This window comes from Pipistrellus kuhlii, unplaced genomic scaffold (genome assembly GCF_014108245.1).
Source record: "Pipistrellus kuhlii isolate mPipKuh1 unplaced genomic scaffold, mPipKuh1.p scaffold_m20_p_1, whole genome shotgun sequence".
Taxonomy (NCBI): Eukaryota; Metazoa; Chordata; class Mammalia; order Chiroptera; family Vespertilionidae; genus Pipistrellus; species Pipistrellus kuhlii.
The window spans coordinates 135,700,862-135,713,889 of NW_023425404.1; the positions used below are offsets into that span (position 1 = coordinate 135,700,862).

Below are 13,028 nucleotides of genomic sequence, written 5' to 3' on the forward strand. Positions count from 1 at the left end.
GCTGTAGGTTTAGCTGCCTTTAAAAGAAGTGAGTTACATCAGACATCTAAAGTTCTAAGATTTGAAGAAGAATGTAACAGTTGTTTTAAAAGTGTTTTTGAAGTTGCCAAGTACAGTTAACTCAACTACTAGTCTGTTCATCAGCCTTTAACTTCTCTTCTGCAACTGACACCTATCAACCCTCCACCTTGAAATGCTCTGGCTCCTCCTTTTCCACAAATCTTGGCTCTCCCTTAAATCCTGGTCCTTGCCTCTTCTGCTGCCTCTTTCTTGGTATTCCTCCTGCTTTTGACATTGTTTTCTTCACATTTTTTCAGGAACCTCACCTGTTCCCTTAGCTTCACTGTAACCTCTGTAGCTTGACTACAAGATCTACATCTAGCCCCTTCATCTCTTTATTTTTTTCTGAGCTCGACTGCTCCATTTCTAGTTGTCTGTTGCAATTTTTTTAAATTTAAGATGTTCCATTGTCACCTTTACTTAAATTTACCTTACCTGGAAAAGCTTATTATTTACTTTCCCACTTGCGTAAGCCCCACTAGAGAATCCTCCTGTCTTTTGTTTCTGTTAACAGTGCATCCTAACAGTCATGCAGGTTAGCGAATATATTTTCCTCTCTTCTTGTATTGAAATCACCACCAAGCAACACATCTTATTGACCCTTTTTATAATATTCCTTATTTATAGGAATCTGGACCATCTTGCCTTCCCTTCCTCCCACTCTAATTTCAAATCCTTCAATTTTAGTCTGATGAAATCATACCTGATTGTACAAGTCCTTCATCCCCTTCCCCTCAATTCATACTGTTCAATTCATGGGTATCTTCTGAGAATTCGTTCCTTCATTCAATCATTTGACAGTCATTACATCAGCGCGCACGCACGCGCACGCACACACACACACACACACACACACTATATATATATATATATATATATATTTTTTTTTTTTTTTTTTTTTCATTCTGTGAGATTTTGTAAATACTGAGAATCTCTACCTTCAAGGGAATACAGTCTAGTGCCAGAGATCAATAAGCAGAAATTGACAAGTAAAATGCAAGATGAGTTAGTGCTGTGATAAATGTGGAGGTCATCGCGCGCGCGCACACACACACACACACACACAAACACACACAAAAAAAAAACAGGTTACCTAACCCAAACAGGTATGGATTAGAGTTTAAAGGATTGATCATGGTAGGAGTGATATTAAATGTAAATTTTATAGGTTAAATAGAACATATCCAACCAGAGATACTAGGGAAGGTTAGGTTCTTGCAAGCAAAGGAATTGGTATTTATGAAAATTTGAGGGCAATAATACTATGAATTCTAGAAGGATGCCCACCTGAATGGTCTCTAATCCCAAGTTACAGTTAGCAGGTTTAGTATACACTAAGGTAGAATATTCATATAACTAACCTATTCCACTCCTATTTTATTATCTGCTGGAATTGTATGCATATGTGTACCAATACCTGATTGTTCATAGCAGCAATACTTTAATAGCCAAAAAATGAAAACAACCCAAATGCCCACTTAATAGAATGAATAATAAGTTATAGCATATTTAAATAACTAAATACAGCAAATGAAGATGAGTTAAAGCATCACATAACAACATGTATGCATGTCACAAGTATAATGATGCGTGGATAAAGGCAGATACTACAGAGTACAGCCTAGATGATCCCATTGAAATAAGAGTTCCAGGTTGGAGAAGGTACGCCATATACTGTTAAAAGCCAGCATGGTGGTTACCCTCAGTGAGGAGGTGATAGTGACTCAGAGGAGATACAGAAAGTTGCTGGGTTTAGGAAACTTTCTGCGTCTTGATCTGAGTGCTAGTTGCAAAGATTTTTTCACTTTGGAAAGGCCGCCAGTTTGTAATCATCCACTTTGTGCAGTTTTCTGTATAGATATTGCACTGCAATAAATAGTTTGCCTTAAATAAAAAGTGCTCACTGCTCCTGAGGCAGCTGGCAGCCAGGTGCAAGTGAGGACTCAGGCCCTGGTGCAGCTCTGGCAGGAAACATCGGAGCCTTTCCTGACTGGATCCCTGGCGGATAAAATGAAATTAGTTGGAGAACCCTGGGGCAAAGCAAATAACAGAACAAGTCCTAGGAAAACATCAGCCTAACAGTATCTGGGCAACGCTGGAACCCCCAGGGCTGAATCCCCATTGCCAGGCCTCGGAGGTGGAGGAGGAGCCGGACAGTCAGGCAGAGTCCTCTGTCCTGCTGTGCTGGACGTCAGAGGGTGAAGGTGGCAGCTTTGCTGGAACCAATGAGGGAAATAAACTGCTTCTCTCACCTGCTTAATTGCTTCTGTTGAGGCAACTCCAGAAATTAACTGTGAGCTCCAGTGAGCGGGCAAATGGCTGCTAAGCATTTAGGGTATGGAAACAAAACGGTGGGTCTTTTAAGACATTCACTGCTGCTGGAGGGCAGATGTATGCAATAATTTACATGGCAGGTGATGGAAACATGGTGGCTGCCTCAGTTTTGTACTCTTCAGGGTAAGGTAGGTTTGAAGGGAAGGGTTCACAACTAATAATATAGCTAAGGCTTGGCAGGAGAGTATGTCACTCAAGAAGGAAAAAGCTCTCGGGAAAAGTATGTAAGGACATAAAAGCATAAAAAAGCATTAAAATAGTGTCTGCTGTCTATATCATGGTTAAAGAGCTCAAAATCTTGGGGGTTGAAATCAAAGTCTAAAATATAATTTCATATTACCAGAAACAAAAATAAGAGTATAAATGGAATGCATGTAATAATAGCTATTTCATCTAGTGCTGAGTCATTTTGTCTACCATATTTCACATTTGTCTCTCTACGTTCTTCCTCTTTGTTCATGCTCAGTCCGCTTCCTGTCCCCCTTCTTCTCTTGCTGGCATTCTAACCACTTCCTATCTACTAATCTCTGTACATCATTTCCGTTAAGATCTAACATAAGTTGCAACTCATAAATATAACATCTACTGGTAGAGTCCAGGGTTGCCAACTACCATTCTGTGTTGATTCTTCCTTCCACACCCTGGTGGTGGGGAGAAACTTAGGAGTTGTAAAAAGTCTTCTTCGATGCATCAGGCACTGGCCTAGGAAATGTATGTATTGCAAACTCATTTCATCTTTATCCGGTGTCTATGAAATAAAGTGATACTGTCTGTGTTTTTATAGATGAGATGATTTGTTTGTATGAGGTTAAACAACACAATTAAACAACTTTTCAAAGTTTATACATGAAATAGGAATAAGAACCCAAATCTAAGGATCTCCACTATTCCATGGAAATTTTCACCTTCCTTTTTCTCAGAGAAGATGCATTCTCTAATGCTGGATGAATCATCATGATCCAATTAAAAAACAGTTTTAGAGAAGATAACTTCTTCCCAAACACAGCATGGATGCTGGTAAATGAACATCAAGAGCCCAAAAGCACCACCAATCTTCACCAATCCTTGCAGCTGGGCTGGTGTCAGACATCTCTAGGCCACTGGGTTGAAGAAAATCATCCCGGAGTCACCTCAGACAGATTGGCCTGACAAAGGTGCCCATGGAGGGGTGTGAGTGGGGCTGCGATCCATCCGGTCCTCAGCTCAGAAGGCTGTGGAGCCAGACTTGGGCTGGTCAGTCTGGAGGAAGAGGGGCTCTTTCTCTTTGGTGGGCACAGAACATGGATGCTTCACCTTATCAATGCAAAGAAGAGGCAGGGAGGAGAAAAAAAAAAAAAAAGATCTGCTATGAGTTAGGTAGTTTTCATAAAGATTTCCTCAGACCCCTGTGCTTTCTTTTCTTGCTATATTGAGTCTCAAAATTTGTACTATTTTATCTTAAATGTGTTCTATTCAGAAACAGTTTTTTTTTTAGTTTTAAAAAATATTTTACCTTCCTACCTAGATTACAAATGTCATCAAGACAGAAACCACACCTTACACTTATAATATGCCCATTCCCGGCCAAAATACAGTCTTCTAACAAAGGGAACAGACTCACCAGTGAGATTTTGGTAAATTGTTGGTGAATAAGTAATTTCCAACTCTCTCTATGGTGGTAAGGTGTTGTAATTCTGTTTTTTCTATCATTCTTCTTTTTAAAAAATCCTTACCCAGGATATGTACACTGTTTTTTTATTATTTTTCTGTTTAGAGAGAGAATCATCAATCAGTTGCCTCCTGTACATACTCTGACTGGGGTTCAAACCTAGATATATGCCCTAACCATGAATTGAACCACAACTTTTTGGCATACAAGATGTTCCAACTAACTGAGCCACCACCAGGGCAATATCTTTTTCAAATGCTTTCCATCTTGAACACTTTGGTTTTCATCATTTTGATTAGAAAATATTATAAAGTTTTCCTCCATAAAAATATTAAAAACAATAATGTATCCTAGGTAGGTAGCTTACCAATAATGAGAATCTAGTTGATAACCAAGTACTTTCTTAGAAAGTTTGAGTTTTGCTTGCTTGTGCTTTTAAATTTCTAAAGATTTTCTTAAATTTACTTTTTTCTCTAAGAAAGAATGAGTGTGTCCTTACTTAATGCCATTAACCTACGAGTATGCTGCTGGATTGATTTAATTTTCTTCAGATTTTCATTAGAAATCAGATATATATTTCCATGGAAGAAAACTTAGCTTAAACACATAAAGGAAACAAAGCATGAAGAAGACATATTAAAATTCTGTTTTCATAAGACTAATAATGTAAGTTCTTCCAAAAGGAAAGGAGTAAAATAAAGAGCAGCCAAGCCATTTTCCCAAGGGCAAAAAGTGAGAAACCTAAATAAACAACCTCTGTCTACAATTCAGCAATCAACGAACGCCAAACGAAAACTACAAAACAGATCAAAAAACTTTTTTTACTGATTAACAGCTGAATAGCCAACTATCAAATAACAAAATGTGTTTTACATTTGTACTACGTCTGCAAACCTAAAAATTCAACTGAAGCCATATACAGTATGTGTGAAACCCGCAATTACTTAGGTGCCGACCCTTATGTATTTTATTGAGTTTTTATGATTGCTGAATTGTCTTCTATGGCATATGTAGTTCAAGTTTGTGGATAGCTGCACTTTGTTTATATTAAAACAAGCATGGGCTTGCTGTCCTTTGATTTGAAATACCATTTTTATGGCATACATTTATCTCTTTCAAAATTCTTAGAGCAGAGACAAAGTGATTGCAAAGGTTTTTCAAGTTTAATTTGAAACTTGAATTGCATTTTGAATGAATTTCCCATCTTTCACTTTGAGATTTTCTTAATAGGCAGTATTATCTTGATTGAATTTTGATAATTTTATTATGTCAAGATAAAGAATTAGACTTAAGATCAAGTTCTATTGAACATATGCAAGGTCCACATTTTAAAACCTTGTGAATTCCATAATTCTGGTTAGATCTTGAATGATGTAGTCAGTTAATGTAACCATACTTAAGTTGATAGCTTCACTTTCCACACTTCCCCTTTTTCCACTCCCTCAGTCTTCTCTGTGGAATGTTTAGTTCCCCTGCCACGCCCCACCACACACACATACACACACCCAAATACAAATAGGGCTGTGTTTGAGAAAATTGAGGCTTATATTTTAAATTCTATCCTCATGTTATATTTTGTGTAAAGGTAGACTTTGTCATATTGATTTTCTCTCCAAGTGGGCACTTTTCTGATGTTGTTATGTAATAGCCGTCCTTCTTCTTCCAATTCATGCACCTCCAGCCCTTTCTCATTATGTAAAATGTACAGCTCTGGTGCTTTCTGTGCCGCAGGGGAAACCTGTCCTTTGAGAGCCAGGAGGCTTGTTTCATGAATGATGTATGTTTCGTTATGCTGGATCAAATCACATCGGTCTGACATTACAGGTAAATGTGTTCCCTTTGATGATTTCCTAACAGATGCTTCTCTTTTCTTTTTGTCTCTGGCAGTTACCCGGCTGTTTGTGAATTCTTACAGCACAATAACTTGTTATCTATCCTCCGAGCCCATGAAGCCCAGGACGCAGGGTGAGCACTATTGGGGGTTTATGGGAAGCATGCATTCCTCGTCCCTTTATCACAACTCCCTCGCTGTGCCCAGCCTGTGGCTGTTCCATCGGCCAGGCTCTGTCCCTGAAGGAATTCAGTCTTAAAACTGTCTTCTGATGTCACAGATATGGCAAGGTCCCGGGGAATGAATGGCCGCAGGTGTATTGTCAAGTCCCCTTTAAAATTCTTCTATTTTTAGCTTGAACAGGTAACAATTTCAGCTGTTTTGTTTTTTTTTAAACACTGTAAGAGCACTTCCTCTTATTTTAACTCCTGCTCTTACCACTGTCTGAGAAGTAAGTAAATCACCAGTCTTGGTTGCCAAGGTGAATGAGAATTGCAAATAAATATTTATCAGATGTTGCATGTTGCACTCTTGTTTAAAGAATCACTTTTGGTCCCCATAGAATTTTAATGGACAAAAACTGAAACATTTAAATGGTAGGGGAAATCATACAGTTTATAACAGAAAATACCATATAATATCTGATAAATTTTTAAATATAGACCAATTTTAAGGGTTTAGAAAACTAAGAAATATCAGATGTTCTCTTTGATGGTGTATTAAATGTGCACTAGGGAAAAACAGGATAATTAATTGTAGGATTGGAAGTCCAGTACCTTCCAAGTAGGACTCACTGAAAAGCAGCGTTGGCCTTCAAATGCTTACACTCATCCCTTCAGGTTCTGAATTTCCTGAAATGGAGGAGCAGTGATTTTTATGACCTGTGTGCTGATACTGGGAATGTACATGCCTGCATTCTGAAGTAACACCATGTCTGTTATGACCTTGAATCAATGCAGGTCCTAAGTTCCTTTCAAAATTAGCTTTTTTTTAAAGCATTTAGTCAATAGGTATAACCAGATGCAATATTCCCTGCTCCATGCTGTTGTTGCTGATGTTTGAAGTAAACTGTTGCTATACCCAATCAATCAGATCCTCAAAAAATCTTTTTTCACTTTTCAGGGCAGGAGTGTCTCCATGCTTTTTCAGCTGACTGTCCTTACTGTGCAACTGAGGCGAGGCACACTTAACTTAATCCCACTAAAATCATCTGCTTATTTGAAAATATGTTAAGTGCATCAGTTAAAATCAACAACTCTGTTTAAAATGAGCAGTTGATTGATTCACTGGGGCAATTGAGATTGTGTCATCCCATTTCTTTGTTTTTATTGGATGCCATGGCCAGCCCTAGTTTATAAACTTAAGGTGCTAGGATTAAGAATGGTACTATCTTTCACATTCTGACTCCCCTTCCCCAACAAAGCTCAATCCCATAGCAGAATAAATATTTCTAGAATGTAAACGAAAAGTAATTTTAGACTATGATAAAAACTAATAAGCATTTATTTCAGCAATAGTAGCTGTAGCCCAAGAGACACAGATTTAGGTAGCAACCTAAACTCTATCTCACTGAGACCAAGGGGAGGTCTCCTTTTATAGGGAAAATTCCTGCCAAAGTTCTTGATTAGGTCATTTTTATGTAAATGAGGTATCCAAATTGTAAAGTTCTAATTGGACAGGGCAGATCTCAGTCCTTTGTGAAGGCAAAAGCAGAGTTTCTCTGCAGTCATTGAGTCAGACAGCGAAATCAGCCAAGAGTTTGATCTGAGGTTCTAACTAGTATACATGAGAAGATCCTGTCAGCAAATGACCACTAGGATATTATTATTCATGAAATGTGGGACCTTCGTTGACCATGGGGAATCCATCTCAGCTGATAAATTCATTTGGCTATTCACATCAAACGAATATTTTTGGTTCTAAAAGGTACTATTTGAGGCACCTTCTAAAACCCAGCTAAATTAGACATGCTAGAAATAACTGACACACAATACACAAGAAATGATAAAATTTTGTTATGTGCTATATAGGGGATGTTTCTAAACTGATATTCCTGAAATCTGTTGCATAGAAATTATGAAATATATTTTCACATTGGTGGGAAAGAGCCGGTCTTCTGTATATTTTGGTTATTTGAAGACTAGAGTTCTATTTTGTCTTAGCAAAAAAAGAATAAAACCAATACTGGATTGTTGGTTGATTTCCAAAGACCTTGCAAATGTTCTTTTTTATCACTGATTGATTAAATATCACCCTGCTGAAACAATGGCCTTTGGCCTGCAGACACCACAAAAGATTGATAATAAATAAATTCTAAAGTAGAAACAGTTTCAATTCATAAAACCCATAGATTTAATTAAACTTTCTTTGAAAAACAAATCACTTAGTCTGGGCAAAAAGGGGAAACATAATTGTAACAGAATATTATAGATAAATAGAATAATCAGCCTGGTTATTTGTGGGAAAGATTTAAATATTGCTTTGCTTATTGAGCCTTTTTATGTCAAATATATTGGCAGGCTTGTGAAAAACATGGTAAGTAGAGAATTAAAAAGTAGCCTGTATTTTCTATTGAACACATGGAACTGGATTTTCACTGAATTCCACCCTCCACTATGTCTGCTGGACTTAGGGAGAACCTATTTCAAACTTTTATAACCGAGTATATGCTTTTAGTCTCACCTCCGAAATGAATTGATGTTGTTGTATAACAAACTTCAGAGAAAAAAGTTTGTTTAATGTTATGTAGTCAAATTTTCTTTGAATGATAAAACTGATTTTAATTTTGTGTTTACATATTTACAGTTGGATACTATAGTGTTTTTTTTTCCTACGTGCTCTAACTTACACTCCTTGTTTTTAGGTATCGCATGTACAGGAAAAGCCAGACAACAGGCTTCCCTTCTCTTATTACCATTTTCTCAGCACCAAACTACTTAGATGTATACAACAACAAAGGTAAGTGGTTCTGAATCCCTCTTATGGCTGATTATTACAATAGGTGTAATAATTCTAAAGCTTTTTTATTTTGATTTGGGTTTAGTGAAGCATCATTACCTCTTTTGCCCTTTCCTTTTTCACTTATTGTTTGGTCTAAATTCTAACAGGATCTCCAGAGGTAAAGGTTCAGTGGGTCAGACATAGGACCCAGGTGCTGTTATTTTTTTAACTGTTCTTCAGGAGCTCCTAATGTAGAGCAGAGTTGTCAGCTACTCTGGAGATTATAGACTTTGGAAGAAATTATACTTGGCAGAAATCCAAAATCCAGTCCCTTAAGAAGGGTGTGGATTTAAATAAGAATCGTGTGGTTGTGCATTTAAAGAGTCACGAAAAATAAGCATACAGAATCTATAGCTTGAAATTCAGATTCAGATTGCATGTATTGGGAACCTACCATGAGTCAGAACCTATGCTCAGAAAGTAAATATACATTGAGATTTTTAAAAATTGTATTAAATTTCAAAGTAAAAGTCAACAGCCCTGCAGCTCCTTAAGCAGTGAGTCCCTGGTTCATTGCCTAGCCCAGGGTCACTCAGTTAGGTATTGGTGAACTGGGCTCAGGCCCAGGTGTTCCGGCTTGACATTCTGCACTTCCTTTCTGAAACTCCACACCCATGTGTCTGAAAGAGCCCAGGAAACAAGAGGGCACTGTTTATTGACTTCAGGGAAGAAAGGAGGAGCGGGGGACACATTATCTCCTTTCATCAAGGTAATCTCTTTATTCAGAAATGATGAGAAGAATTATAGGTGTGGCAGAATGGGTGATAAAATGGGAAAAGCCATTAACTCTAGTTGGCATTGGTCTGGGGTAGTTCATGTCAGAGGGTGGCTTTCTGAGATTAAGAGAAATGGAGACTGGAAAGAGCAAAAGCAATCAAATAATATTTGCCAGGTGAGATACAGCCAGGCAGAGGCAGGAAAAGGCAGTCTGAACTCCTGGGAGTAGGAGCCATTCCCACACCTAAGTGAGCTGTGATAAATGTTCTTGTCACAGGCTGGAGTCCAGATGCCCGGGATGGGCCTTGGCCACCTTGATAGTGAACCGCCTGTTCTGTGGCCTCAGACCTTATGAATAGGTGGTTGTCTTGGTTTTTGTCTTGTATTCCACATTCCCTGTGGAAAGTAGGCCTCCCTTTTCGCCTGTGCCCTGATTTCCTGCTTAAAACTTCCCTGCTCCAGGCTGGCCCCTGGCCCCCATACCTTCAGGATCTGTTAGGGATCCTGCTCCAAGAGGCAAACCTCCTGTAATGACAGTGCTGCCCCTTATCTCCCTGATCCTCCCCTCTCCCCAGATACCTCTGCTTTGTCCTACTCAGCGCAGAACATTCCCCCACTTCCCCTACTGCCCAGACTGTGACACCTATGGCCTGAGTGAGCTGCAGCCATGCCATCCTTATGCCGCCCTTTAGACTGAGGTGGGCCCTCCCTGAGCCAGGGAGTACCATTCTCAGTAGGCACAGTGCAGTTTCTGTCACATCCATGAATGTGGGGGTAAAGGACAGTCGTCCCCCCTTTCTGTTTGCCTAGGTCCTATAAAAGATGCTGCCTTTCCTATTCTGTGGCCAGAAGCATGCAAAGTATAAGAAAACATACATGTTCTCAATATGCCAAGGACTTATAAGCCAGTTGACAAAGTACCATAAGACATTTAGGTGATTGAATAAACATATAAGACACGCCCTGGCCAGTTTGCTCAGGGGATAAGAGTATCAGCCCTAAGACCAAAAGGTCTTGGATTCATGTACCCTTGGTTTCAGTTCCATCCCCAGTCCTGGTTGGGGAGCTTGTAGGAAGCAACCAATGGGTGAGTCTCTCACATCTGTGTTTTTCTCTCTCTTTCCCCCTTCCCTCTTTCCTTTCCTTCCTCCTTTCCACTCTCAAAATCAATTGAGAAAATATCCTCCAGAAAGGTTAATGTATATATATATATATATGTGTGTGTGTATATATTTATATTATGTATAAAGTAAGAGAGACAGATTACAATGGGTAATTTTCTAGCATGGTCAGAAAAGACTTTCTTTAAGGTAAACTATGATCTTGTGTTAAAAAAAAGCAGGAAGTGTTTGTCCATCCCAGGCTGGCAGAGCCAAACACTAGACCCTGAGAGTAGCAGTGGAGAAGGATTGGCTACTTGACTGATGAATGGTGCCATCCACGGGAACAGGAAGTGAATGCCCTGGAGATCTGACCCCAGTGGAGTGTAGGTTACAGAGGACAAAATCACAATACTCCTTGGGTTGGAAGTTCGGTGTCATGCTGGGAGGTAATTGGTCAGAGGTGAGGAAAGGGTCATAAATTATTTCTTTGGGTTTTGAGGATAGTTCTGAGGTCTTTTCCCGTTTCCGTCAGTCCAGAAGCATGAAAACGTAGCCAGGAGGTGGTTCCACCTTAGGGCTCAGGAACTAAAACATAACTTAGGTCCAAATGTTATCTTTAGCCTACCGGTGGTCCAGACCTTGTGACCACGGGGCAGGTCCTGGCTGCTGTCTTCTGCTGCCTCCGGGCTGCTGATTATCCTGTGGAAAGACTAGCTTTCTGAGGGGCATATGAAAGAGAAAGAAGGAGAGATGTGATTTGAAACTAGTGAAGTGAGTGCTCATGTAAGTAATTTTCTGGACAGAGACTGATTACTACTGATTACTACGTAGTATGTACTATACTTACAAGTTTTTTTTCTCCTTTTAATCTTCACCTGAAGCTATGTGTTTATTGAATTTAGAGAGAGAAACATGGGTCAGCTGCCTCCCATACATGCCCCTGCCAGGCATCATATCTGTAACCCAGGCATGTACCCTGACCGGGAATGGACCCTCAACCTTCAGTGCACAGAATGATGTTCCAACCAACTAAGCCCCACCAGCCAGAACCTTACAAGTTTTAAACAACTAAAAAGTTAAGCAGTTAAACAAGAATAAGAAGAAAGTTGGGATTTTATTTCATGAGAACAGACTCGGAGCTTTTCCTTTCATCATTGTGCTGGGTGACGCAGTTTTGCAGGAGTCCCATAGCAGTTTCCCCACATACAGTTTGTGTGCATTGCTCCTATGGTTCTGATTTAACAAGGTAAGAACCGAGAAATACAGTAACCATTGGTGTATTGCTAGCTTTGAGGTTCCATAGTTTGTTCATTGTGTCCTCTTGCCTCTGGGGTAGGTCATAATATCTGAGAAAGCAGATGGAAGCATTTCATTTGGGGGATCTTTTCCATAAAAGAAAAAGATTCTTCTGGGGGGGGGGAGGAACTAATAAAAAGAAGAAAGATATATTTTTCAGTGTGAGCATAATTTCAAAAGGATTTAGAATAAAGTTTCTGAAGCACTTTAAAGTTGTCATGCTTACACTGTGTACAGAATATGGAAGTGGGAGGCAGTTATTCCCTGCCGAAGTGAGGATTACTATATTTGAATCAAATAAATGTTCACAGAAGTTTTAAAATACACTGCAACAAAACTGAGTTGCAAACACCTTCAATACACAGTCAATGGAGAGATCAGCAAAGACTCTGAATTAATTATTAGAGTCTTAAAAATAGATGATCATACAAGTTTCTAGAATTATGACTTACTAGTTATAGTATGATTTGATTTTTAAAGCTTCTGTAAATTAAGTAAAAGCTTTCTGGCAACATGAAAGAACAAGAACAATGGGTGTATTCTATCATCTTAAAACCGATCATTGCTGTGTGATCAGCTTTATGTATCAATGCCCAATAGTTCTGATTCGTTGTTCATTCTTGTCCATTAAAGACAGCTCTCAGAGAGTTATGAAGTCCCATCCCTTAGTGTGGACCACATTCATCCACTCAGTTCTTGTCCTTCCTGATCTGCGTGGAGGCAAATGTCTTCTCACCCCCTCCCTGCTCCTGATACATCGCTCTGACACTCCTGCTTACTCCTATGGAGGCCAGCTGGACAGAGTATGTCAATGTGAATCACAGCTCTGCCATGAAACAGCTAACTCATCTGATTTGATTGGCATGCAGTGACATCTCTATAAATAAGAAAAAAATGCTGTGCAGTTGGAAGATTTCATCACTAAATATTTTACGTTGCTATTGTTACCAATTTAGACGGTCCAGGACCCCTTTGTGGGGACCCAGTCCTTTCTTTCTCTGTTTGGTGTCCTGAAGCCAAACAGGAGAGTTCAGCTAAG

General features: G+C 39.2%; 1 protein-coding gene across 4 annotated transcripts in view; it reads left to right on the forward strand.

Annotated features, from left to right (window-relative positions):
- Positions 1-13,028, forward strand: part of PPP3CA (protein phosphatase 3 catalytic subunit alpha) — a 291,565-nt gene that overhangs the window by 230,900 nt on the left and 47,637 nt on the right. For all 4 annotated transcript variants that reach the window (XM_036410486.2, XM_036410494.2, XM_036410503.2 and 1 more), the window contains 2 exons: positions 5,930-6,007; positions 8,737-8,831. In XM_036410486.2, coding sequence (XP_036266379.1) covers positions 5,930-6,007; positions 8,737-8,831 — 173 coding nt within the window. The remainder of the gene's footprint in view (positions 1-5,929; positions 6,008-8,736; positions 8,832-13,028) is intronic.